This window comes from Micrasema longulum, unplaced genomic scaffold (genome assembly GCF_059751315.1).
Source record: "Micrasema longulum isolate JH-2025_06_02 unplaced genomic scaffold, ASM5975131v1 h1tg000480l, whole genome shotgun sequence".
NCBI classification, from domain to species: Eukaryota; Metazoa; Arthropoda; class Insecta; order Trichoptera; family Brachycentridae; genus Micrasema; species Micrasema longulum.
In genome coordinates, this window is record NW_028277677.1 from 351,524 (window position 1) to 379,464 (window position 27,941).

General features: G+C 32.9%; 1 protein-coding gene across 1 annotated transcript; it reads left to right on the forward strand.

The window, feature by feature from the left end:
- The first annotated feature begins 205 nt into the window (after positions 1-205).
- Positions 206-27,640, forward strand: LOC148281273 (fatty acid hydroxylase domain-containing protein 2-like). Its single transcript, XM_088226935.1, has 7 exons — positions 206-326; positions 11,508-11,634; positions 16,543-16,616; positions 19,228-19,403; positions 21,209-21,381; positions 23,617-23,886; positions 27,451-27,640. Exons 1-7 carry the CDS (start codon positions 275-277, stop codon positions 27,602-27,604), a joined length of 1,026 nt encoding a protein of 341 aa, XP_088083061.1. The 5' UTR covers positions 206-274; the 3' UTR covers positions 27,605-27,640.
- Positions 27,641-27,941: the final 301 nt, after the last annotated feature.

A 27,941-nucleotide genomic window follows, 5' to 3' on the forward strand; every position in this document is an offset into this window, starting at 1 on the left:
AGTTTAACGTAGGGCTGAAGTTCTTCATAGTTTGACGATACTAAGATACATAGTTGAAGACATTATGCCAGGTAGCTTATACAATATACAAACATACGCGTCTTGTTTACATCGCCACCGGGGACGAACATTTCGAACGAAAAAAAAACACGCGTCACGTATAATTTACGTATGTTACAAAGTTCTAAATCAACCAGTTAGACGGAGACTTTCACGTGTTTGGTCGTTTATATAAATAAAATAATTAACGTTCTTCAGAAAAATAATATTGAACATGACAAATAATCCGCAAGAAGGGATAACCAAGCCTTTAAGGCAAACAGCTGGTAAGTTAACAAAATATATTATGTTAATTTGAGTGAGGCAAATCCTCTTATAACTTGCAAAAACTTGTCAACTGCAATTTAGGTTGTTCATCGGTAAAGAATTTGCTTCACAATAAAACGTGTTTATCATCATCATCAAACCGTGAAATGCACCGCACCTTTTATTGATTTATTTAACCACTTTTATAGATACATAGTTTACATACTTATACATAAGGGCCTTAAGGCAATTTCCTCCTACCTACCCAAACCGTTGGATTTGAGAAAAACTGTATTTGAGCATGTAGGTACAATAGTGTTTTGAGTGTGTATAAATGTTTGCAGACCAGCTGGGTTTCCTCCCTAGGGAGTTGTTTAGATCTAAATTTGTTGCAACAGAGGGGGAAAACATTTTTGATAAGGGAATATGGAAGTCTAGGCATTTACATGGCTTATGACCTGTCGTTGGCTGGTTTAAGTGGCCGCTGTACTCACTGTGTAACATTCACCATTCTGCATATGTTTAAACATACACTTTTCTTTACTGTTGACTTTTGTGAAGTAAAAGAGCTGAAACCTTTATCATGTGGGTGAGATTCATACGGCTGAACCAATTCGCAGACGGAATAGTTGTGGAAATATGGATGTTTTAACATAGGTTGGATGGTAAATGTTACATAGTGCGTAAAGTGGGCACTTAAACCAGCCAACGACAGGTCATAAGTCCTGTAAATGCCTATTTTTCTATATTCCCTTCACATAAATGTTTTCTCTCTCTGTTGCAACAAATCTAGGTATTGGAGGTATATTACAATATTTTCATTGAAAAACAAAACATTGGTACATACACATATGTAATACATATACTATCGGAAGATGCCATAATTTTTGCAAATGGCGGCAAATGTCAGTTCTGTTTTGACATTTGTTAAGAAAATAGATACAAAATACACGTCAACAGGACATGAACAATGACAATGACATGAATAATTTGTCAGTGGTGTTGGCGCAGCGAGAATTTAGGTGCAGATTTCCCAGTCATCCGACTCCAACTTGGCAAATACCATGGCGTTTAGCCACTCGCCTAGAAGAGTATGCAACAACACAAGATGCTGCCAGGTCTGGCCGGCCCCGGAGCAACCATTCTGCTGAGAATATCGTGGCTGTGGCTGAAGATGTCGCATAGGACCCCGGAGTATCGACCAAACGACGTGCCACGCAAGTGGCCATCAATCGGCAGTCTTTACAGAGAATTTGGGTAAGAGACTTGAAGATGTTCCTTTACAAAGTGCAAACAGTGCATAAGTTGCTAGCCATTGACAGCCAAGCGCGTGTAACCTACGCTCAAGCCATCCCAAATCACGACAACGAGGAAGACTTTATCGAAAATCGTCATGAGCGGGGGGGGGGCATTACCAACTCTGTGGATTTGTAAATAAGCAGAATTATCTCTTCTGGGGCACTGAAAATTCACGTTTAACCCACGAAGATCCATTACACCTGCTCAAAGTTACTTCATGATGTGATGTTTATGCTGGAGGCGTCGTTGGGCCGAATTTTTTTGAAAAAGCCACGGACCTAACGACTACTGTGGATGGCGAGCGACATGGTCAATACTTTTTCCTTCCTCAATTTCATGAATTGGAATTGGAGGAAGTGTGGTTCCAACAGGATGGAGCATGGCGCATACTACACGAACCACAACCAATATTCTGACGGCTGCATTTCCGGGTGGCATAATCTCTTGTTTTGGTGATTTGCACTGGTCTGCAAGATCGACCGATTTAACCGTTCCAGTCTTCTTTTTGTAAGGTTTCTTGAAGTTTCAAACTATATCAACAAATGTCAGACTATTGAAGCTCTCCAAAAGAACTTCCGTCAAGAATGCGAGATCCTTTTGCCGGACGTTCTGGAAAGAGTGATGGAAAATGACATAAATCGGGCCCGCATGGTCATCAACTCTGGCGGCGGCCACTTGGCCCATATAATTTTTTCAGCTTGAGGGAAAAAAAATGAAGACATTATTTAAATACAATTCAAAAGCAGAACTAATTTATTTCATTTATAAAAAAAAATACAGCCAAAGAACATCGGGTGACAACTTTTGCGCCACTTGTATGTTTATATTTAAAATAAAAATGGACTAAATATCTACACTATACTTTGAAGAGAGGAGGGGGTACAGAGGAAAGGAAAGAGTAAAGTGAAAGAAAAAACTCAAATATTCAGGAAGTGACATTTCATACGTGATTTGAAAGTAAATAAAGAAAGGGCGCCTATGACATTAGGTTGTAGATTATTCCACAATAGAGCAGCTACTACTGTGAATAGGGGGCAAACAAAATAGAGCGATGCATGGGTATTGAAAGGGTTTTTTTCGTTACTAGAGCGATGAGATTGTCCATGCTGTGATAGAGGTTGGATGAGCTCTCTCAGATAAACAGACAAAGTGGAATTATTTCAAATATTCTGAAGAAGTGATAGAATGTGAATTGCGTGCGATATTCGGTTATGTGATCGCATTTGCGAAGATTAAAGATATAACGTATATAAACATTCTGCCATCGTTCCAACTTGTTAAGCAATTCAGAATTACCGTCTGGATAACATACATCTGCATAATCAAGGAGTGGAGGAAGTAAGCTCTGGACTAATTTTTGCTTAACGTTATTGGCAAGAAATCTGTATCTAGGATCATTTGAAGATAGTTATGCAGAAAGCAGCCAGTTCACAATTTTGATAGAATGAGATATTGATGTTATCGGGCGCAGTACAGTCAATTCTATGTTCTGCTTAAAACAGCCAGGCCACTTTCATACAAAAAACTGTGAAAATCGCAACATCACGGCATTTCTCAATTTGCAGAAAACACCCACAGCTTTAGAGAAATCTTACGGTGCTTTAAAACTACTACTAAAACTGGTCGAATACGTAAATTTATACTTGTTTGAAATATTAAAAAAACTAATGCAATAGTTGTTAATTATTTCTCAAGGTCAAACACATTCCAACTGTTGTGTAGGTTAGAATATTCACTGTTTCCACAAACATTCTCATCTCAGTTTCACTTTTCTATGGCTGGCTGCTTTCTGCATAACTATGTTTCTTTGTTATATGAAGATTAGGTGGTAAGTTGTACGCTTCACCTACCCGTGCATTGATAAAAAAACATACGAGTACTTTATAAAATTTAAAAAACTAAAAATCGAGTTAATTCTCCAAATTTCAATTTCATAATCGCCGGTTTTTATCATAAAGAACTTTTATTGTTCCTTTCACTGTGAATTTTGTAAGACAAGCTTATGTCAGAAATCGTCATATTTCCTCACAAACATAAAGCAATAATAACAATAACTAGCAAATGATAGTCTATATATGTAGACTACGTTTTTATGACGTCGTTCGCCGCCACATGACGGCCGCTATATGACAGGAACGCTCTCTTAGGAAACCATGGCTTTATAGATTTACTATTTTTTAAATCGTCAACAAACATCCATGTATATCTTCGAGGAGAAAAATAATATTTATGATATGCGGTAATAAAACTTATCCGTAAAGCGGATAAAGAATACAGCTGAACTAAAAGCTGGACGAGCGTTTTCGACTCGTTTTTACTCTCAGGTAAAATAATTGTAGCCATCGAGTCGAACGCGACAAGGGTTCTGGTTCTATTTCACACGCACACATAGTCATAGATTCTAGTCTCGATAAGGCTGACATGAAATATTGATTTAATTGGGATTTTAACACTGCAATATTTCATAGTCCCTGGGCTGGCACCTGAAGCGTAAGACTGATCATTTGACCGTGATGTATTCCAATTTTAATAATATTTTATAAAATTATTATTTTTCAAACTATGTTTATTGTATTTGTTATTTTGTTTATAGTATTTAGTATAATCTATTCGTCCCAACTCAACCCAATCTCCTGCTGTTGGAATACGTTACCACGTTTTTTGGACGTAAATGATTTATTTTGAAATAAAGAAACAAAATATATAAATAAAGTGGATAATTAATAATCGAGATACGCTGCGATATAAGTGCCAATGCAGCGCCCTATGCATCATTCGGTCCCCATGAGGAAATTAAAGAGATGGTTTTTATAGGTTCTTGAAATTCTGACATCGTGTTATAATGTGCGTCATAAAAAAATCTGATGACGTAATTCATTTCATATTCACATCATATTTTTATACTTTTTGCTTATGGCTGTAGTTCGTGAGTAAGTCATTTTCTAGTAAGGAATTTTTTATGTTGCTAGTTCTGGATCTCCGTCTCCTGACGATGAAGTAGAACTCCGGTTTTTGGTCTCCTCCGGTGATGAATCCTGATGATTCTTCTCCGGTGATTCTAGTCTCCGTACTCCGCTCTTTGAAAATCTAAAAATATTTTTTTCGAGGCCTTGGCCTCGATTATGATGGGAATATAAAGACGTCATACCTTCACCTTGACGGTAAAGTTGAAGATAAATTCTCTCTAATGATTATGAAGATACACTACCGATCCCCCCACCATCAAGTTTTGATGAAAGTTCATCGGTTTATACCGATGGGTCTAGAACCCTTCGATACGTTAATCTACGAATCAAAAGTGTCAAAAAATTTGTTTCACCCAAAAATGTTCCTGTAATTATTTCAAATTTTAATCGTTTTGAGGTTGCCACTTTTTTTAAGGCCTATATAAAATACAAAGGAGAAATAATACCCGTATGCAGAGACAAAACTTAAGGTAAGGAAAGTACATTATAATCTCATATGCAAAGAATAACCCGCAGGTGAAGACAATAGAATGTACTTTCCTCACCTTAAGTTTTGTCTCTGCATACGGGTATAAGTCTTCTTTAAAATGTCATTGAGGTGGGATAAAATTTTGACAGTTAGTACAGCGCCACTAGCGGTGAAGTTTGAAGGTGAAAACTCCGTGTAATTGCAGCGCATGCGTTCTTACGCGTGGTCTTCCACATGACCTCTGAGACAGCATAATTCGTATCCCCCCTTAAGAAGGTACAGTGGCAACATTTCGGAAGAAATATTGCAAGTATGGAAAATAAATATTACCATTTCATTTATTCTGGTCTTCAGAAAATACGTATCGACGTGTAGAAAGATCCGACTTTTTAGTCACTCGGTAGATAAATACAGACGATCGTTAAGCATATCGTTTTGGCAATTGTCAAAAACCTTTTAAAAGTCATGTACAAGCGAGCATTTTTTGCTTGAATTGAGATTTATTGGAGTTTATAATCGCTTTGAAGTTGGCACTTTAATCACAGAAGCCTATTTTAAATATAAATGAGAACCATTTTAAATGTTAATGAAGTTAGGAACGCGGACTAAATCTTCGGGGTCATTCATTGGTTGATTTTGATCATATGATGTCGAGATGACAAGTAGGTAGATCATATTGAGGAAGATACAGATAGTACCGAAATTAATTATACCGTCTCGATATATACAGATGAAGATAGCGTTCATAATTGAGGCCCCTTGTCGTTTGCCTCGCAAGCGACAAAACTCTAGCTGGTCCAATTTCTTAAAATAATCCGAAGGAATTTTTATTATTTTATCTGGTCTTCACACGTTTGCAAATTACCTTCGTCGCCAGTTGTCAGACTAATCATATTGTTATAATATTATTAAACTCAATATAGGTGCAAGTTGACAAAATGTAAAGAAATGCACTGCCAAAGTTTTTAGCCAGGAGCCGCCAGTGGTTCAAACTTCTAACCGTTATTCCTATTCTTAGAGGGGGGGTCAGTGCTATTCAAGCTCTTGACGTCACTGCGACCTATGAGATCTATTGTGACGCGTCCCCGTGTATTCACGGGGACGCGTGCTTGCCTTCCAAGTCCAGGTCTATAAAGAACCTGACTGCTGTGTGGAAGGCGAGAGTTTACATTTTGCTAAATTTCCCCTCCAAGCCCAGATGTATAAGGGCTATTAGGTAAGGGGCGAGCTCTTTAACATCCTCAGGTTTAACCAGTGATCTCCCGAGAATGAGGTTCCTTTTGTGATGTAAAGCATCATATTCACATAGAATGTGTTTAGGTGTTTCCTTATCTGCACTGCAGAACCTACATCTAGAAGTTTCGCTTCTAACCCTTATTTACGGAATTAAGTTTGATATGTTCCATTAAAATATAGACGGTGTCAAAACAATAAATCTTATTTTAGAAATCGGTGCAAACAGAACAACCAGTGTGTAATAAAATCTGAACGCGAAGTTTGTCCTTTTTTCTTTTGTCGAGCGGAAACAAAAGGAGACGTACACATTAGTTGTCGCTGAAAATAATTATAAGAGGCACATCCGCACTTAAAGACTCCAGTCGAACCCTAATATAAGTGGCGTCATAAAAAAAACCCTTTTCTAAACAATGTGTTTTTTAAGTAATATTCTTTAATATTTGGGAGAACAATTATGAACATTGCCTTAAGCACCAATAAATGTAGAAAGTCACAGGACACTAAAACGGAGAAATTACGCTAAAGGATTGTCGCATGTAGAAAGTTTCGAAACGTTATGATTTAGGATTCTGTCATTGTTTGGAGGAAACAAAGAGACATTTTTTAACTGCTTCTATATTTTGGTAAACAAAAATTCCGAACTCTAATCAATGCGTGCATAGTCATATGCGAAAATTAAAATATACTAAAATTATTAATATTTGTATGCCTAAATCACATTCAATAAATAATGTACAACTCCTTATGCGAACCACTTGACATGCTTATCTAGAAACAATAATATAAGTATAATTTAAGGTACTAGTTAAAAATAATAGGATTAATATTTTACTGATTTATATAGCGCCACTATTGTGAAAAAAGCACCTTCGAGCCGCTTTACTATTAAATAATTAAACTCATTCTGACTGAGTTATAAACAGACACATTTTATTCTGATGTAAAATTGAGGGTATGAGGCTACTTTAGGATTTGTTTTTACCGTATCTAAAATTTAAATAGAAGAAGACTTCAAAATCCCTAATTCATGTGAATTTATTATTGAATAAAATATTTTGGTAGTATTGTAAATAATATTGTCTAGCACATAAAAACTTGAATAAATAATGTTATATTAAATATTATATACGGCTAATTAGATCAATAAGTAGTTTAATATTAATTAATAAGAATAAATAAGGGAATTGTTTATTAGTGTACGAAATGTACATGTTATGTAAATGTATGTGTAAACGGTCATGCCAAGAAAAAAAAAGGAAAAAAATAGAAGATACGCACATCATGACGAGTAGCGAGAACTAAAGAAAAGTTAGGGGCGGGGCTACAACGGGAACAACCCCGATGGAAAAGGGTTGGTCCAACACCATGTTTAACCTACGAGGATTGGAGGAGGCCATTGAAGAGGAAGGCCCAGAGTTCCGCAGAGAGAGGGTGGAAGGATTTGGTATAAAATACACTACATGCGCGATAAAGATATATTCGAAAGTTGATATTCGAAAAAGATTCGGAAGTTTAAATTCGAGAAGTAAGATTTGAAGGAGTCGTGACGTCAGAGTCAATTCGCGATGTGATCTCTCAAGTCACTAAGTCGAGTAGTAGGTCACGGGTGACACTCGCTCACTTCGCAAACCGCGATCAAGCCCACTAAGTCCGCTGGCTTAGAGCGAACACCCTGCCGTACGCCACCGTACACCGCCGCAATTCCTCACGCTCAAGCCGCAAGTAAACACCTGTCCGATTAACCATAATCGCAGGTACTTACTTCGGAAGTTCACGCCGCGTTATAAGACGCCTAAGAAGATCCCAGGACCACGTCGAGTCCTTCAGCCGCCGCCTTCCGTGCCCGAAGTCTCCGGTCAAGCTGCAGCATCGGGATCCAGCCGCCAGAACCTGCCGATGACGCATCGAGCTGCCACACGTCGCCGCGCCGCGACGCTCACCCCGTCACACACTCTTCGTCAGGGTATTTTTAAGTTATATTTAAGATTATTTCTAAGGTAGATTTAGTTTTGTCCTAATATAATTCTTTATTTCACGAAGCCATAAATTATTTCTTCACCCTCTCCCCCTCTTTAATAAATTGACTGACATAAGCAAGAAGCGAACTAACATTACGATTTTTTTATTTTAATTTTTATACATATTTTTATATTTTTTTAAAAATAATTTATTAATTGTACAAAGTGCGTAAAGCGCTATTGTCAAGTTTTCAATAAAAAAAATTTAAGACAGATATTTTGGTTGTAAATTCCCGTATTACTTTTTTAAGTACGTTTTTAGTAAAATTTTAATCCCGTCGAATGACGGGTATGAATAATTAATTACTCAAAACATACTGTAGAAATTAAATATTTACAATTTTAAAAATGAAATTGATACAATCCTAGGTTTTTGAATGACAAAACTTCACAAAAATATATTACATAATTGAGTTAACAATGTATTTCTCACTGGATAAACCCGTGCCAAGGACGACATTTTATAATTTTATTTTAGTGTGATATATATATATATATATTTTACACAATTAATTGTTGACTTTTTATAGAGATATACAGAAAATAATTAATTTTAAATACAAACACATTATTATAAATCTTAATTTACTTAGATTATAGGAATTGTAGGGTGTTTCCGGGATAATTCCATTTCTGTCCATTATCATATTTTTTATTTTCTGCTTGAATTTTGGATATTTTGTTATGTCCCGAACATTTTTTGGCAGACTGTTAAAGGATTTGGGTCCAAAATATAAGTGGACCATATAAAGTCCTCATTCTCGGTACCGGCTGCAGTTCTTCAATGGCTTCCCGGGTTCCTATGTTTTTAGATTTGGTCTTTTGAAACCCGATTAAAAAAATTAATTAAATCCATAACAACCGCCGTTTCGAACACATATTCAGAACTGGTGACAATAGGCAACTTTAACAATGTACATTACATATTTTATTGGTTTAACATATTCCTAATCATCAAAAGTGCAGGTATAAGGGGGGATATAATGTATATTATGGCATTATTTAAATTAATTGACCAAGTAGATAAAATAACATTCACATACAAAACTTATTTTTATTAATTACTATATATATGGGCCGCAAGAACAGTTATTTTAAGGTATTTTTGGATGGAAATGTTCGCCATATCTTTCAAGTCTTTTGAAAGAAGTTAATTGTAAAACTTTATCGCTGTATACACAAAACTGTTTCTTTTTCTGTTAGTCTTGGGTTGTTCACAAGCTTAATTATTTGACACTCTTATATTTCTTGAGTGTGGACTGAAGTTAAAATTTAATTATAAATTCGTCTTTATTTTATTGTTTTTCATTCATATTTTATGGGTAAATTAACTCATCTTAATTGAGCATTTTTTTATCTGGAGTTCTAGTATATTTCTTAAAATTGAATATTACTTTAAGTGTCTCATTCATTGTTTTTTAAACTATATCTTGCATTTGTTTACTACACCGATATTATTATTCCATGTACAAAGTGTGGAAGTATGAAAGCATTGCATATAATAAATTTAATTATTTATGTTTAAATGTATATACAAAGACACAACAAATAGTAGAGCCTACCATCTAATAACATTTATTCAGTCGAGTATAATTGTAAAATAAATAATATAGGTATACAGAAATGAAATATAAACATAAATATGTAGTGTTTATACCTGTCTTAACGTTTTGTAATTTATCTCTGTATATTAAGTCTTCATTATATATTCTCAGATGTAAAAAAAAATATATATATATATATTGTCACGAGTACCCCAGCGAGGTCAAATTATGTTTATTATTTAACATTGTTTATAATATGAAAAAAATAAATCATAAATAAATTAAATAAAGCGACGCGCGACGGTTTAAGCAATATAAAAAAAATGATAGGTAATTGAAACAATGTTATTTATATTTATTAAAATTACAAAAGTAGAGACAAAACAAGGAGATAGTGAGAATGAAAAAGAAGGATAGCGGTGAGGAGTGGTGGAGGATGAATGAAGGAAAGTAGGAGTGTAAAATTGCATTTGATTTGATTAAGAGAAATAAAGAACGAAAAAGACAAAACGTCTATACTCTGTTATTCTGAATCACGCTCGTTAGTTTTCTTATGTACCTATTATATTAAGTGTTAAATATATCTTGACTATTCACATTCTTTAATATGTATCTTTTTTGGGTAAGGCAAAAAAGATACGTATTGATAACAGTGACCGTGAAAATCTACGCTTCTATTGAAATAGGGAAATATCAATGAAATACTGTCAATTAAAAAAATAATTTTACTACTTATTAGAGGCAAAAAAAACATTAATTTTTTTTGTAAAAAAAATATTTGCGTTCTTATGATTTACCCAAATATTTAATTTTTGAGGGCCATTTTCAACGAGTTGTAAATAACTCACTATTAGAAAATGTTTTTTTTTTTTTTTTGAATTTTTGGAATTTTTGGAATTTTAAACTTGTAATTTTTAATTCCCGTAAAAAGGTCATTGCATTGGCCACGCCCCTAATACATCACGATACATAATAATTTTCAACTCGGTTCCAGACCGTTTGAATTTTTTTATAACATCGTCACGAATCTTGACGTCTTAATTATCAATCGCGTTTTTCTAGTGACATTTTTTAAACTATTTCTTTTTAAAGTTATATGTGATAAAATGTCTCCACAATATTCGTATTGATTTTGAAAATACAATGAATTATTTTCATTCTATTTCATATACTTTTATCGGTATTTGTTGTATGTGATATTTCAGTATACTCGTCAAATGTTTTTTTTTTTGTTTTTGATATTTTTATTTATTTATTAACTTACACGCCCTACGGGCTTTTACATATATTAAAACTTACATTTAAGTGCAGCAGTGAAACAAAAGTATGTAAATTTAGTTAAAATTAAAGATAACATAAGAAAAACTAAAAGATACAATAATAAGTAAAAATAAGGAAATGTACCAACATAGGTATATGGGTACATAGAAAAATATTTAACAAATTTACATATGAAAACATAAACACATACATACACATGCACATGCCTACATTCAAACTTTACTTGTACATATACATAGATAGATATTGTAGATTCTGTATTAATTTGTTATAAAATCTAGAATAAGTCATTAAGGAATCTGGACCAGACTTTGAGAAAATATTTTTAGTAAAAATATTTTATATTCGAGGGTTTAATCTGTAACCGGCGAATTTGATATGTTTTCAGATGAGAAAGTGTTTAATGCTGGGAAACGCAAACCTAGACCAACAGTGAAAGCAATGCTGTACAATCTTGTTATTTTATCTGCTTCTGGATTCATCGGTATTGCGGCGTTCAAGAACACAGTTATTTGGTTAGTATGTATCTGCCTTAATGCTAATATTTGACAGGTATCTTAACTGAGATGGAAAACCACTCTGAGAAGGGAATAAAGGGAAGGAAAAAATCAAGTGACAAAGGACTTAAAAAATATTCATACTTTGAAATTGATGTATACGGCTTTAGTTAGAAGCCAGTTGGAATACAACTCAACAATATGAACTCCGTACTACAGTTTACACCAATATACTCTTGAAAGAGTTCAAAATAAATTTTAAAGATATGTTAACTTTAAACTTGGCATCAGATGTGAATTTATTACCTATGACATCCTATTAAATACTTTTAAGCTTGTTAAAACTATCTGACAGAAGAAAAATAATAGATTTACTGAATTTATTTAAGATTGTCAACTTTACATGGGACTGCCTAAATCTACTAGCACTCATTAACTTCAAGGTACCTGGACGAAAGACTAATCAAGTACCTCAGTTAAGTTGCAACAATTCGCGAACGGTATACTCGTATAATGCTATTCTGAATCGACTCCATGTACTCGGCAATAACTATTCTGACGTTGCTGATATATTTAACATCAAGTAAAGTTTATATAAATCAATTATTTCAAAGATGGTGAACGTTAACTTACATTTGTCAAGCTATATTTATGTACCTATATTATAAATCAAAAATTTTATTTGCTTTCTCTTTACTTTTTTTCTAGTTTTTGTATACTTTTGTGAAAATATATTGTATGGTTTTTGGATTCTTATTTTTAACTTTAAAAAAAAACTGTTTTTCTCTTAAGCTTAGTAGAATTACATTTTGTATTTTTTTTTGTTCAATGTACCTCGAAGATGAAAGATATACTACTTGTCCTTTTTTTAAAAAAAAAATTTGAACAAAAAAACATTTTTCGTACTTTTTAATTTTTATATGGCTTTTAATGATTTAATTTTTACACAATATTATAATAATAAAAATACTTTATAGTTTTATTTCACTTTTATTTTTCATTTTTTTACCGGTGACCGGGTTTCGTCGTGACCGACATCGTCAGACTGGTCAGACCAGTCTAAAGTAAAAAAAATGTAAAATAATTATAAATAAAAGTGGAATAAAACTATTAAGTACTTTTTTTATTATAATTAAAATGCAGTTCCACCAAGAAATGTCAGTAGAAAAACTCAATATATTTACACAATACGTTAGCGTGTTCATAAATGAAACTATTGTATTTTAATTAGTAGATAAGAAAAAAAAAATCTCGTTTATCTACTGTATATTATTTGAAGTGTTTATTTCTACACAATATGTATTTTTTTGTAAAGTAAAAAGCACCACGTGCCGTGTATATTGACAAATATATTGATAAATATAATATAAAATTCTACTTTTCTTATTATAATAAGAAAATTTTCCAGTTTTATAAGCAATGTCAAGAATAGTGACGAAAGCGTCCATTACACGTCTTTAAATCAAAAATTTGCAACGCCTTTGTTCTATGCAGTAGGGCAAAATCGTATATCTCTAAGCGGGCAGCGCGTCATTGCTCTGAAATGTGTTAGCATTATCTACTAAAGTGTAGCTAGTACACAGTGCATCTAATCACTTTAATATCCCCATAAATATAATAAATTATCGGTAAAAAAATTCTGTATTCCTTCGTTATACATTTACGAATCGGTTAAAATATTTTTTTATCAAGTAATTAATGCTTATTGGAAACAGAAAAAGCATTTTACCAAAAATCGGAGGTAAATCACCAATACAATAGAAAGTTTACCAATGTATCGAATGTTCCGGAGCACGTAGTAAAAAAGTAATCTTAATATATAATGAATATTTTTGTAAAAAAAATTGAACATTACGTTGATAAAAATACTTTCAGTAAGTCGGTGGCACACAAAAAATTTCATCTTACTCCTTGGATTACGGATAGTATTGTAAAATCAATTCATAAGAGAAATCACTTACATAAAATAGCAAAAAAAGATCCACTTAATGAAAGTAAACAAAAATATTATTTAAAATACAGAAATGTGTGTAAATATGTTATTAGAAGAGCAAAGGAGATATATTATAAAAATCTCCTGAGTAACAATAATTCTCCGGGTAAAATCTGGGAAACAATTCGAGAAATTACAAAAACTAAATCAAAAAAGGGGCCTGAAATTACATCTATAATTTTGCCAGACTCTACAAATACTAATGATCCCCAAATAATAGCCCATATTGCCAATGAATATTTTACTACAGTAGGTTCTAAATTATCTGAAGCTATATTATGTGAATCCAAACTGAATGAATGTAATCTAGCATCATCTATTAATGTCAAGAACATAATGCCATCGTTTCAACTAAATAAAATATCAGAACAAGAAATCATTAAAATTATCACTAGTCTAGAAAAAACGTATTCCAAGGGTCCTGACGTTGTTAATACTTTTATGTTAAAACAATTTAAAAATTTCATTGCCAAACCTCTGTCGCACATTTTCAATCTAAGTTTCTCATCAGGAATTTTTCCAACACAACTTAAACAATCAATAGTGCAACCAATCTTTAAATCGGGTGATCAACAGAATATAGAAAATTAAAGACCAATATCGTTGGTAAGTGCATATTCAAAAGTATTGGAGAAAGCATTCAAAAATAGACTAAGCGATTATGTAGAGAGTAAAAACTTACTTAGTGACAACCAATTTGGATTTAGACCAGGTAAAAGCACAGATGACGCAATAAAAAAATTAACCGGAGCATTAGTAAACAACATTAACAATGGTAAGAAAACACTTGCAATTTTTCTTGATTTGGCAAAAGCGTTTGACACCATATCGCACAAAATTCTTTTAAAAAGAGTTGAAAACATTGGGATCACAGGTAGACCTCTAAATTGGTTACACAGTTTCATTTCCAACAGATTACAGAGGGTTAAAATTGGAGAATGCAGCAGTACTCCTTTAGAAATGAATTTTGGGGTACCACAGGGTAGTACGCTAGGACCTTTGCTGTTTATTATATATATAAACGAATTGTGTAATTTAAATATTAACGCTCGTATAATCACCTTTGCAGACGATACAGTTCTTGTATTTGAAGGTGATAATTGGGAGGAAACACATGTTAAGGCCGAAACAGGAATGAATATTCTTAAAAACTGGCTCAAAGATAATTTGCTGACACTAAACTCAAAGAAAACAAAATACGTAAAATTCAGCCCAAATATAAAAAGCCTACCAAGAATAGAATTAAGGATAAAAATTCATAATACAAATTGTAACATGCTTACCAGCTGTAATTGCTACCATCTGGAATGTGTACAAGACATCAAATATTTAGGAATCTTTATTGACGCACACCTTAACTGGAGAAAACACATTAACTATTTAGTGGGTAGAGTTAGGAAACTAATCTATATCTTTATAACACTGCGTAACATATTGTCCATTGTAGATATTAAAAGTATATACTATGGTTTGTGCAACTCTGTTTTGGCCTACGGATGTATTTGTTGGGGAGGAGCTGCCAAGACTATTCTTGATCCCTTGGTTAAGGTACATAAATCAATATTGAGGATAATATTGCGAAAACCGTACAATCATCCGAGTGAAGGCCTTTTCAAATCCTTAGACGTCCTTGGCTTAAGGCAAATCTACATGAGGAAAGTAATACTTGACATCCACAAAAATAGGAGCACTCAGGTGATTGTGAGTCATGCGCACTTAACCAGGAGTACAGTAAGAAACGATTTGGTGATTCCAATAGCACGTACAGCGGTATTCCAAAAATCATTTCTATATAACGGACCTAAACTATACAACCTGATACCGTCTTTTTGGAAATCTGATAAACCATCAGTTTTGAAAAGAAATTTAAAAATTTGGTTGACAGACATTGGAAGTAAGGAATCGGAGAATTTATTGAAGATAGTAATCTAAATATTATGCTATCCCACTGAATCATATATAAATTTATTGTATTTTCGCATGTGCATATATATCGTGTATGAATGTGTGTATATATATGTATATGTATGTATATGTGTGTATATATGTATGTATGTGTATATGTATGTACGAAGTATGTATGCTTTATATTTGTGTATTTAATTGTATTTTTACATTTAATGTAAACTAAATTTTTTTTTCTTTTCTTCTCTTTTGGGCTATAACTGTTTTTTTTATTATTTTTTCTTCAATATAGTTTTTTTTATTTATAGGAAAAATATTCGTAAACCATATTTGCCGCAACAAATCGGTTTCTTAGAACAGGCATTTGCCCATATAGGAACCGATTGCAACATTAGGCGTATTAATATTTCTGGCTTGCAAAAAAAAAAAAAAAAAAAAAAATAATTGTCTCACACACTCTTTACATCTCACTCTCGATAATACAGGTATACTCGGGAGCGAGAGAGTCAGCTTCGCGCGTCACACGCGCGCACAGTAAAGCTTATATTACTAAACTTCTTCACAAACTTTCGTCGGGGCGGTTCTTTCGCCAGCGCTGGGAGCATGAACTTATGTTTTTTTCATGTTTTTAGCAATTTGATTAAAAGTATTACCACTTTTGACTTCAACTATAAATAATTTAATCAATTGCACATGAATATCACATTTTTCCGATTCAAAATTTCTCATTTTTTGCATGTGTAATGACTACACAGCCCCGTAACGCGCGGACGTTTTTGGGACAGTAAGTGAGAGGTTAAAACTAAAACCACTGACTGGATTATCCAAAGTGGAGTCATGGTCTATTTAGGAATGTACCTACGTACCATTAATTGCTATAAATCGTTCGTATATTTTTTTTTAGTCTCGACATAACGCGAATGTAATAATTTTGTGTTCTATAACAAGATATTGATATCAATATTTAGTCTTCCGATGTTTAACTAAGGTTACCTTTTTATTAATATTAAGATATTCAATTGTTTCAGGTTTCTCGATAGATTTTGTGGAATACCGGAGACATTTTTCCTAATTGCTTGGAACAAACTTTTGGACAGAATTGGTAAATGATTTTCACGAAAGTGAATAATCTAATTTTAAATTATTATAATATAAAAACGTCGTCATTAGTGTTACACGTAAAAGTTTATTGTATTTAAAAATACAACTATTGTTTCGGGAAAGTGCTTCTCCCACTGACGCGTGATACAAAACTAATACTTATCTTATTTATTTTATTTTATCATAATTTTACAATACGCCTAGGGGGCATTTACAAAAATAATACAGGTAAGTTTTGACATAGGAATAATTTAAAAAATAAACAAAAACACTTTTTTTTAAGACAAGTATAAACTAAAAAAGCATAATGCAATGCAAAATCTTAAGTAAAAGCTTTTCGTAATAAAAAAGAGAAAAATATGGATATAATGTAAATTTGTATGAATTTAAATTTGTATAATTTTTATTTTAATATTTATATCTGATTATCTTTTTTACATTGTATTCTTTGGAATTTTATTATTTATTACGTATACCTTCTTTTTTCATGATTGTTATTCTATTGCATCACATGTCATTATAATTTAATCTAATTCATTTTACCATGATTTTTTTATTTTGAATTATTATGGCTTAGTACGGACACAGCCTAGAAAGCCTTAATAAATTCATTAATATTTATATTTAGGTATAAAAATATGCATAACAAATAATATAATTTGGCGGCCTCCGTAGTGTAGTGGTCAAGACGCTTGACTCACGCACGGAAGGTTCCGGGTTCGATTCCCGGTGAGAACACAAAAATTTAAATGGGACTTTTCTCAAGCCTGGGTGTTCTGTGATGTAATTCACCACTGTAATTGGGCCTCCTGGCCTGTTGTGGTGCAAAATAAAAATATAAAAAATATAAAAAAATATAATGAAAAACAGTAGGCATGGTATATAAAGTAAACAAGAAAAATTAAAAAGCAAATTCTAAATAATCTTTCATTTCTTTTTCCTGTTTAAAAACATTTTTTAAAAAATGGTATTAACAAATAAATATTGAAGTAAAAATAAAATAACAGTATGTGTATTAGATAATAATAGTACACATATTAAAATATTTTAAAAAATAATTTCAGAAAGAATATAAGACAATAATAATACACATCAAGAACAGAGAAAAAAATTGCATTAAAAAGAAATCGTCTAATATAGTACTATACGAAAAACAAACGAACAAATCAGTAGTGGCAACTAAAGTTGGATTGGTGGGTGAATTTTCCATGTATCTAAGGTGTAAGCGTATTTATGGGTCTAGAGTAAGGCTGTCATAATTGTCGGGCAACCTTTACGGACTCTTCTTTACCCAATAGAGTTCGATGAATGAGATTTCATAATTTAAAACGCATTTAATGACGCTTTTCACTGTGTCACACGTTCAATGTGCGTGTGCAAATCAATATTAGATATGAAGTGTGTACAATATAATCTGAAAATGTTTTTATCCATATGCGTAAATTTTAAATCGACCGAGACAAACGACTCTCGAACGGGGATACTGAAACACAGACTTCAAAACCGGCGTACTAGGATGTATGTTTGTCAGAGTAGAGGTGATAAAACATGATCACTGATTAATAGAGACGAAATAATGTTAAGCAAAATTCAGTTTTCGGTGTGATGAGCAATGAGCTACGATTTGGTATGTGGGTTGGCATCCACTCGACTGAGGTGTTAACAACCGTGGGTCAGTACAAGAGGGCGGCGACGGAGGTGACGTTCTCCGACATCACTTTCATCCTTTCCTCACTCAAACGAAGTACATATTATGTGGTTCTGGATTACCTTCTTAAGCACAAATATCCCAAGGCTAGCGGATCGTAGATAGCTTCTTCAGGCAGTATGTGGGCACCGCCAAGGAGACTTGAGGGCCGTTTACATGCGGACAATACAAAAGATGCGACAATATTGTCCTGTCCCAGCTCCGTGAACAGTCTTGACTACGCGGAATAGAACTCTGGGACAATACGAACATTCGGTCGCAGTTCGCGCGTGAGCGCTGTGAAAATGAATACAAGACCGCGTTTATTACGAGCGAGTTCACAAAAAATACTATTTATTTTATACCAAGATGTATTGGGATTATTGATGATCGAACCAAATGACAAAAATGTTTTTTTTCTGCCTCCATTTTCGACAGATAAAATGTGCGAGAGCGACACGTTCACGTCGAGCAAATCACTATTGTCACGAGGTCCGCGGAGACAGCCTGCCCGTCGTCTATCTCGGCGAAGATAACTAAGGACCAATTTTTGTCCTACAAATTGTTGTTTACACGTGGACAATGGTCGCGTCATGGGACAAAACAATATTCTCAGCCTGTTCTAAGATGGCGATGTTTTATTTTTTAGAGCATAAGTAGTTTTATACTAATATAACAATAACAAATAAAAAAAACTAAAAATACTAAATTATAAATGCCTAGCTAATTAAATTTAAGAAATTACAAATATATATATATATGTGCCAAGAATACACGTCACTTAAACATAAATAATAAAGTATAATATATAATAAAAAACAAATGTAAAGTAATGAATGAGTACAACATTTTCGTTTTCATACCGAGTAAGAGGCTATTTTAAATATTTTCAATTTAATAACTACATTTGTTCATTTTATTTCAGGTGACGACCATCTAACTTTGTACGTTATAGCTCCAAATATAATACTATTTGTTACGTTTTGGGTTACTGGAGGCATTTTTCTTTTCTTAGATTTGACTAAAAAACCGGCTTTTTTGGCGAAATACAAAATTCAGCCAGATAAATGCGAAGCAACGAACCTTCCAAAACTATTTAACGTAATATTTTTTTTTAATTTTATTTTAAGTAAGGTCATTTTGCTTACAGAAACACTCTTTTACGCGAAAAGTTCGCCCAATACATTACAATACAATAATTATATACAGGGTGGCCAAATATTGACGTAAAAAAATGTAAGAGGAGGAACACTCTAAGGGCTGTAAAAAAAGGCAAATATGTTCAATAAGTTGTGAACTGTTTCTGAGATATATTTTTTTAAAGTTGATTTTGCCACCGGTTATGGGTACCACCCTGTATATACATAATTTATAGACTTGTAAACTATAAATTATATCAACAATATTTTGAGTGTCTGCAACAAACAAACTGTCTTCTCTCGGGCAAAAATCCTGAAAAAGGAAATCGATTGGAAAAAATTCCGCCTCGTAGTGTAGCGGTTGGCGTGTTCGCCTACCACGCTCGAGGTCCTGGATTCGATTTCTAGGAGAATAAATGCGCACATGTTAATAAGGTGGTTCTACGCTGCAATATTCCACTGTCCCTGGTTTGGCACCTAAAGTGTAAGACTGATCACCTTACCTTCCTGTAACGCATGTTCGCGTTACACCGCGTGTTCTTTTCCTATGCACCATTAAGTGCAGATAAGGGTTTGATGATGGCGATGTCCAACAAAGATTTAGGCAAAGACATCCAAGACATTTTTGTTTATAACACCAGTTAAAGAACTAGTACCTATGTTTATTTTAATATATTTTCGGGTCTTCCCAATGAGTAAAATAATTCGGTAGAATCTCGCCCACATCAACATGGGTTTCAACCAATTTACTTTGCAAAAATCAACGGATGGAAGAATTGAAGAAATGTGGATGTTTATACATCCCTATTACACTGTGTGTAAAGTCTCCACGTAATCTAGCTGATTGCAGGTTACGAGCCCTGTAAATGCTTTGATTTCAATAGTTCCTTCTTTAAAAGTTCTCTGTATCTGTTGTAATAAATCATGATCTCGATTGACTATAAAAATATTAAAATTATGCAACTTTTTTCGATGCATCTAGTTCTCAGACTTTGACGGATACAAATCATTACTCTAAATTAAAACGAATTTTTATATTTTACATTTTTTTTTTTAACTTTTTTTTTACACCACAACAAGCCAGGAGGCCTAATTACAGTGGTGAATTACGCCACAGATCACCCAGGCTTGAAAAAAATCACATTTTATTTTTTTGTGTTCTCACCGGGAATCGAACCCGGAACCTTCCGTGCGTGAGTCGAGCGTCTTGACCACTACACCACGGAGGCCGTACTTTTCTATATAATACCTTCTTCTCCATTCTGTGCCATGTCAGGTCCCACCGACGTTGGCATTCCGGTCCGGCGCCGATTGAGTCAGGTCCTCAACCCCGCACACTCCCGTCCAGTCGCGGATGCTTCTACATCCTTCGCCTTCTAACTCCACGCTTTCTCTCAAACTTCCCCATCACGATGAGCTGTACAAGCGCACATTTACTTCCGCTCATGATATGGCCCGAGTTTTCTCCATGTTATTGAAACCAATAGTTCTTTTTCGCCACTGGCTCACTCAGCACCTCCGCGTTGGTGACCTAAACCTTACACACTTTAAAAAAGTTATCTTGCATTCTAAGGATTTACGCAAATTTTAGTTTAGGAGTTTTTAAAATCATCGATTAGCTAAGATAGAAAATGAGAGTCAGCTCGTGATAGGGTTGGGTTAACTCGGACCTGATCCGGACTCCGCGACACTTCCACGGGACCACAACTTCTCTATTTTAGCATGATGTTTTATTCAATCACTTGTACTTTCTTTTCTTCATTACAGTCTTTTAAAGGAATATTGATTAATCAAGCTTTTAATGTTGTGATGGACTATGGATTGCTTCTCATTCGAAGTGATTATCCGGATGTAAGAGCATTACCCGCAGTACTCACAGTTGCCTTTCACCTATTCTTGTGTGTCCACCTGCATGAACTCATGTTTTACTACTTACACAGGTAATATTTTGCCTTATTTTGATCAATACAATTTTATTATTTATTTATTTAAATGGCCACGGGTCTGTTGCGCAACGTCATATTTACAACAAAATAAAAATGAAACTGTTCAGATTACACCGTATCCATATTTTTAAAGATAAGGGTCAGTGCTAGATAAGCTCCTTGGCCCCGATTATAAAGTTAACAGAGTTATATCTTCGACTGTCTATTAAGAAAAACCGATATTTGTGTACGAAAATGAGTAAATTGCATAAACATTTAAAGTATATTCGCTAGAAACTTATAATTAAACACGTTTAGAAGAAAAAAATGTATGCATATTCTGCTTTTTATACAAAAAACTTAATTTAACTTCGTAGATACAACTGAAGATAAATGTTAACTTTCCATTGAAATCGGGGCCCTGACGTCACTCCTCGTAAGTTATCACTACTTTTCTCACTTAAAATGTGCATGTAAGAATGCCTATTTTAAGTATAGTTATTTGTTTACATAATTATTTTTTTTTACACAACTTTACAATATATGCTTGCATTTTCCAGTATAAATAAGTAACACAATAGTATATGTTGCGTATTTATTTAAATCAATCAAATATTTATCTTCAAGGAATCAACATAACAATCGAAAATTTTAACTTTAATATGGGGTGTTCCCTGAGCCCGTATTAAAAAAGGAAGTTAACATTTATCTTCAATCTTATCTACAAAGTAAAATAAAGTTTTATGTATGAAAAATTAAATACGCATGCACGGTTTTTCTAAACTTATTCAAGAACAGGTTACCGACAAAGACCCCTTATATATTTTAATACAAATATACAGATATTCGTACTTTATACCATCTCGATATGTACCGATAAATATAAAGTTTGTAATCGCGGTCCTGGTTAAGTTAGTCTCTATCTAACATGGCTCAGCCCGTTCTTAGGTGGATATTTTGCTGGTAAAATATTTTAAGCAGCGTTATATGAATTTTCCCAGAGACACTAATTAAAAAAAAAACAAAAGTACGTAATTAAAAAAAATACATTTATACACATTTCGATGTTTAAAAATTTATTTCACAATATTATTTTTTTTACATATGTTAGTAAATATTATTATTTAACCACTAATGACTTTTTAGGTTTACCGGTTTCGAGACGTATCCGTCTCTTTGTCAAGATACTCACTACAACAATCCCCATCCCAAACCTCTACCTCCACACATTCTCCAACATACTACTAAATATTATCAAAATAATTTTTAGTGCATGTTTAGACACGGTGGTAATTGCATCCCCTTTAACTTTGCATGTAATTTATGTATTTTTTCGTAAATATTATGTATATTACGGTGATGGTAAAGGTGAAAGTGTATTTTGGTATTTGCATGTTGGTGTACTGAGTGTCCTCACGAAGAGACGGATACGTCTCGAAACCGGTAAACATACAAAATCTCTATGTGGTTACATACGAATATTTACTATAATTAGTCAAAATGTTTGACTAAAGAGTTTTTTTCTCATGAATAAAATGGCGTTACGTATAAAGTTTGAGGATTTTACCAATGTCATGTTGAATTATTTTATAAACAAACTGGTTCGCAATAGGCAATCAGGCTCAACCGTCGGGTCTGGAAGGTAGTACCTCGTCAGTGAATAAAATAAATGAAAAAATACAAGGCTAGCACAACGTGAAGGTTTGTCAGTACCGAGGTTTGTAAACAAGTATGGCCAAATAACAATTCATTATACAATTACTAAAAATTTCAATAAAATTCCTAAACACATCTTAAAAGAAAATGTTGACAAAACTTTTAAGAAAAAAAAAAAAAATCGCTAATACGTAACAAGGCTTTTTATTGATTATTATTTTATGTTAACAGACATCTATTGAAATTTTTGTAAATAAATTTTGTGGAAGAAAAAAACGTATGATTTTAGTTCTTAATAATGTTTGTATTATTTTTTAAATTTATATAATTTATCTTACTTTTTTCTTTATAATGGAAAAATAAGAAACCTGCTGACAAGCAGGTTTCGCGGTTTAGAGGGATTTATTAATTTTTTTAAATATTTTCTGTTCATGTTCACCTTCCTAAATAAAAATAAATACAAAAAAAAACAACCACATAGTTTTTTATTTTAATTTAAGTCTGCCATATCAGGAATCAAACCTGAGAGAGGTTCCGAGAGGTTGTATGATAAAAAAAATCATTTGTATCTATGCATTTCGGTTTATTTTTCAGACTGCTTCATCACAAGAGAATTTACAAATACATCCACAAAAAGCACCACGAGTGGAGCACGCCCATAGCGCTTACATCGATGTACTCTCACCCCTTGGAGCACTTCATCAACTTTTTGCCAGGAATGATCGGGGTGTACTGCCTCAACTCACACCCGTTAATGAATTGGATTGGAATATTCATGCTGATCTTAGTGGCCGCGAGTGACCACTCGGGGTACCACCTGCCCTTCGTACCGAGCCCGGAATATCACGACTTCCACCATTTAAAGTAAGAAACGCAACAATAATAAAGAAAATGTAAATATTAAAATTAAATTAACCTTTCCCTTACTGTCCTAAATACACCCGCGCGTTACGGTGCTGTGTAGTTACTACAGATTAAAAAAATAAGAGATTCAAAAAGGGAAAATGGAATATTTATAGGAAATGGCTTTAATTAACCATAATTTAATTCAAAGATGATAATATTTCAAATATAACTGCTGAAAACACGAAAAAACCATTGAGTATCGCTAACGACTCGGGTGAAACGTGCACCCGCGCCAACTTCCTGAGAGCTACTGAGTAGCTATATAGTACTGGACTACGTGACTGACTGACTGACGCATTAAAAAAATAAGAGATTTAAAAAGGGGGAAAATGGAATATTTATAGGGAATGGCTTTAATTTCCCATAATTTAATTCAAAGATGATAATATTTCAAATATAACTGCTGAAAACACGAAAAAACCATTGAGTATCGCTAACGACTCGGGTGAAACGTGCACCCGCGCCAACTTCCTGAGAGCTACTGAGTAGCTATATAGTACTGGACTACGTGACTGACTGACTGACGCATTAAAAAAATAAGAGATTTAAAAAGGGGGAAAATGGAATATTTATAGGGAATGGCTTTAATTAACCATAATTTAATTCAAAGATGATAATATTTCAAATCTAACTGCTGAACACATGAAATAAAAAATTGGGTATCGCTAACGACTCGGGGGAAACGTGCACCCGCGCCAATTTCCTGAGAGCTACTAAGTAGCTATATAGTACTGGACTACGTGACTGACTGAGAGTATACTTTTGATGATGTTTGTAATTTATCCCCGATTTCCGATAAAATGCTTTTTTGTGCCTAATAAGTACTTATTATTTAATAACACAGTCGATACGTAAATGTGTAATGGAGGTATACTGAATATCCAAACCAATATTTATTATATTTACCAAAAGATTGTTTTATTTATTCATTTATTTAAAAGCCTTGTAGGTTTTTACATGTTTTACATATATTTATATATAAAGAACAGACATATTTTACACAAAAGTAGCAAAAAATTTAAAATGAAGTAATAAGAAAAAGAAAATAAAAATATATAAAACTAATCTTACATATAGTTCACACATACATATATTCCAGTAGAGAGAACAGAAGTTCATTTTTTCCCATCGGTTATATTAAAAGAATCTTAAAGTTAGAAGAATGTAGAAAAATAATAATTAATTAAGAATACAGATATAAGTTAATAAAAGGTATACAATATAAAACAACAAAGTATTATTTAAGTATTTAAATTTGGAGATAATAAATTGATACACTACCTTTTAAAATTCAAAAGTGTTGTATTAAATATATCTATATCATTTGCGTATTCGTTTGCAAACATATGAATTCTCTTCATAGGCGAGTGTGCACTGTAGTTAATTGTAGATTCATTTATATAGAAGAGTTTATTCAATCGAGTAATCCAGCCGGGCACTCGCAAGTTAATTAGTTTTAACAGTTCGGAACAGTCGAATATTGAATTTAATATTTTTAATAAAAACAACAAATCATAATTTTCTTCTAGTTTCTAATGTGTATTATAGTTATTAGACGCAATGTGCACTAGCTACACATCACCGGGGAAGGAGAGTTAGCCCGCAGGTCTGTTATTCGCCATAGCGAATAAAAATGGTAATTGAGTTGCTCAGTAGAATCATGAATGTGTTGAACGTGGGAGCCGCGTGAATTTGGCATAATCAACAATGTTTTGAGTGTGCCCGAACGTTTGTAGACAGGCTGGATTTCTTAGATTATTTAGATCTAAATTAGTTACAACAGAAAGGGAAAACATTTTTGAGAAGCCGGGTGAATCTCACCTACATGATAAAGGTTCCAGCTCTTTTACCTTACAAAAGTTTAAAAAAAAAAAAAAAATGCCAATTTAAAAAAATATCTATTATAAACTTTTTTTTCTTTCCATGTGCATGCTGTTTTCACCTCGTGTATCGGCCTCGTCGTGTAGTGGTCAGCGCGTTAGCCTACCATGTAAGAGGTCTCGGGTTCGATTCCCGACACGTTTGATATGAAATATTTGTTTAAAGGGGTTTTTTCACACTGGAATATTTCGTAGTCCTCGGACTGGTACCTAAAGCATAAGAGTGATCATCTTACCTTCATGTAACAAAAATGATTAAGATACGCTGCGATTGGTGTACCAATGCAGTGCCCTATGCACCATTAGATGCGGAAAGGGAATGATGATAATGATGTGTTCAAATATAATTGATGAACAATATCTAAAATAACAATTTGAGATTATTATACCAATGTCATATGTATTGTTTTTTGTTTGTGAACCAAAATAAAAAAATAAAAGTCAACAGATGGAAGAGTCGAGGAAATGTAAATGTTTTAACATAGCCAGAGTGGTGAATGTTACACAGCGTGTAAAGTTGAACCGGCCAATTACAGGTCATTAGCCCTGTTAATGCCTAGACTTCTATATTCCCTTCTATAAAATGTTCTTCATCTCTGTAGCAATATATTAAAATAGAATAAAATTAATTTGCTTTTAATTTTTTTTTTGTTTACTCTTTCATATATACTTAATAACACACTGTAACAAGTAAATTACGAACTTTTGAATTACTTCTACTATAACTGCTTAAACATGTTTTTATCAACTTAATTTTTTAACCTCTGTACTCGTATAACAGCTACTTATTTTTGTTCATAAACTTTATTATTTTTTTATGTTTTATATAAGCAAATTTGTATTGTAAAAGCCCTATGGGCGTTTAATTATTAATTTAAGATTTTAAAAAAGAGATGACGATTGCTGCCCTCGCGATGGACTCAGCTCTCAGGACGTCCTCCATATATTACTAGATTGTCCTATGTTTGACGTCGAGAGGTTAAACTGCATACAAATATGCGAACAATACAGCCAAATTTTTGAAATATTATTGTTATCAAAAACATTTTTCACTTTGTGGCATGACATTTTACACTTATTTGTTTATGAATTTGTAATTTTTTTAATTACACTTCGACCGGTTTCGACGTTACTACCTCATCGTCAGAAATTGAACTAACTTATAATTACACGCGTTGCTATTTATATAATGAAATATTGTATGAAAGAGACGGAAAATTGAAAGAAAGAGAGAGAAAGTTTTTAGAAGAACTGTAATTAAAAAAATTAAAGTGGTTTATACAAATTTATAAACCAATAAGTGTACATTTTTTTAAAACCCAGAGGAAGTTATAAAAAATGAAGCTACTTCCGAAAAATAAATTGACTTTCTAAAGGCCATAGTTACAAAATGAAAAACGTTAATGAAGGAGTTGACTCAGACCCGTGAAAAATAACTATTGTGCAAAATATACACACCAGGAAAAAAAACTTTGTATGCATAAGCAAAGCAATGAATAACGGGAACAAGAGGGAATAAAAAAAAATATTTAAAAAATGTATAAAAATTAAAAATATATATAATTAAAGATATGTTTTGCCTAAATCTTTCAAAATTGTCAAAACATAAAACCAAAATTAGAATCATGTTTATATTTTTCAGATTCACCACAAACTATGGAAACTTCGGTATTTTGGATAGATTGCATAATACAGATGTATTATTCCTGGGCTCGGATGCCTACCATAGAAATATTTCCTTATTTGGACTAACTTCAGCGAGAGAACTTTTCCCAGATACACCTGTTAAAAAATAAAACCAAAAAATATAATGCCTACCTACTCATTTTTTGTTATCAGCTAATTATATATTTTTTTAATTGAATTAATAATTTATGATTTTAGTTGTGAAAATATTTCAGTAGTACTACATTATTTAATTTTATTGAAAAATAAAAACAATCTACTACCGAATTTCTTCGATTAAATTAAGGAAAACAAACTTACTAAGACTTAATGAAAAAATGAATAAAAAAATAAAGAAATAAAAAAGTCATTTCGAATGAAGGAAAAAAACGATTAATTACGAGTGATACTTTAATAAAAAAATTCGGAATATCCAGTGACCGGTTTCATCGCTTTTTGTGGATTAAA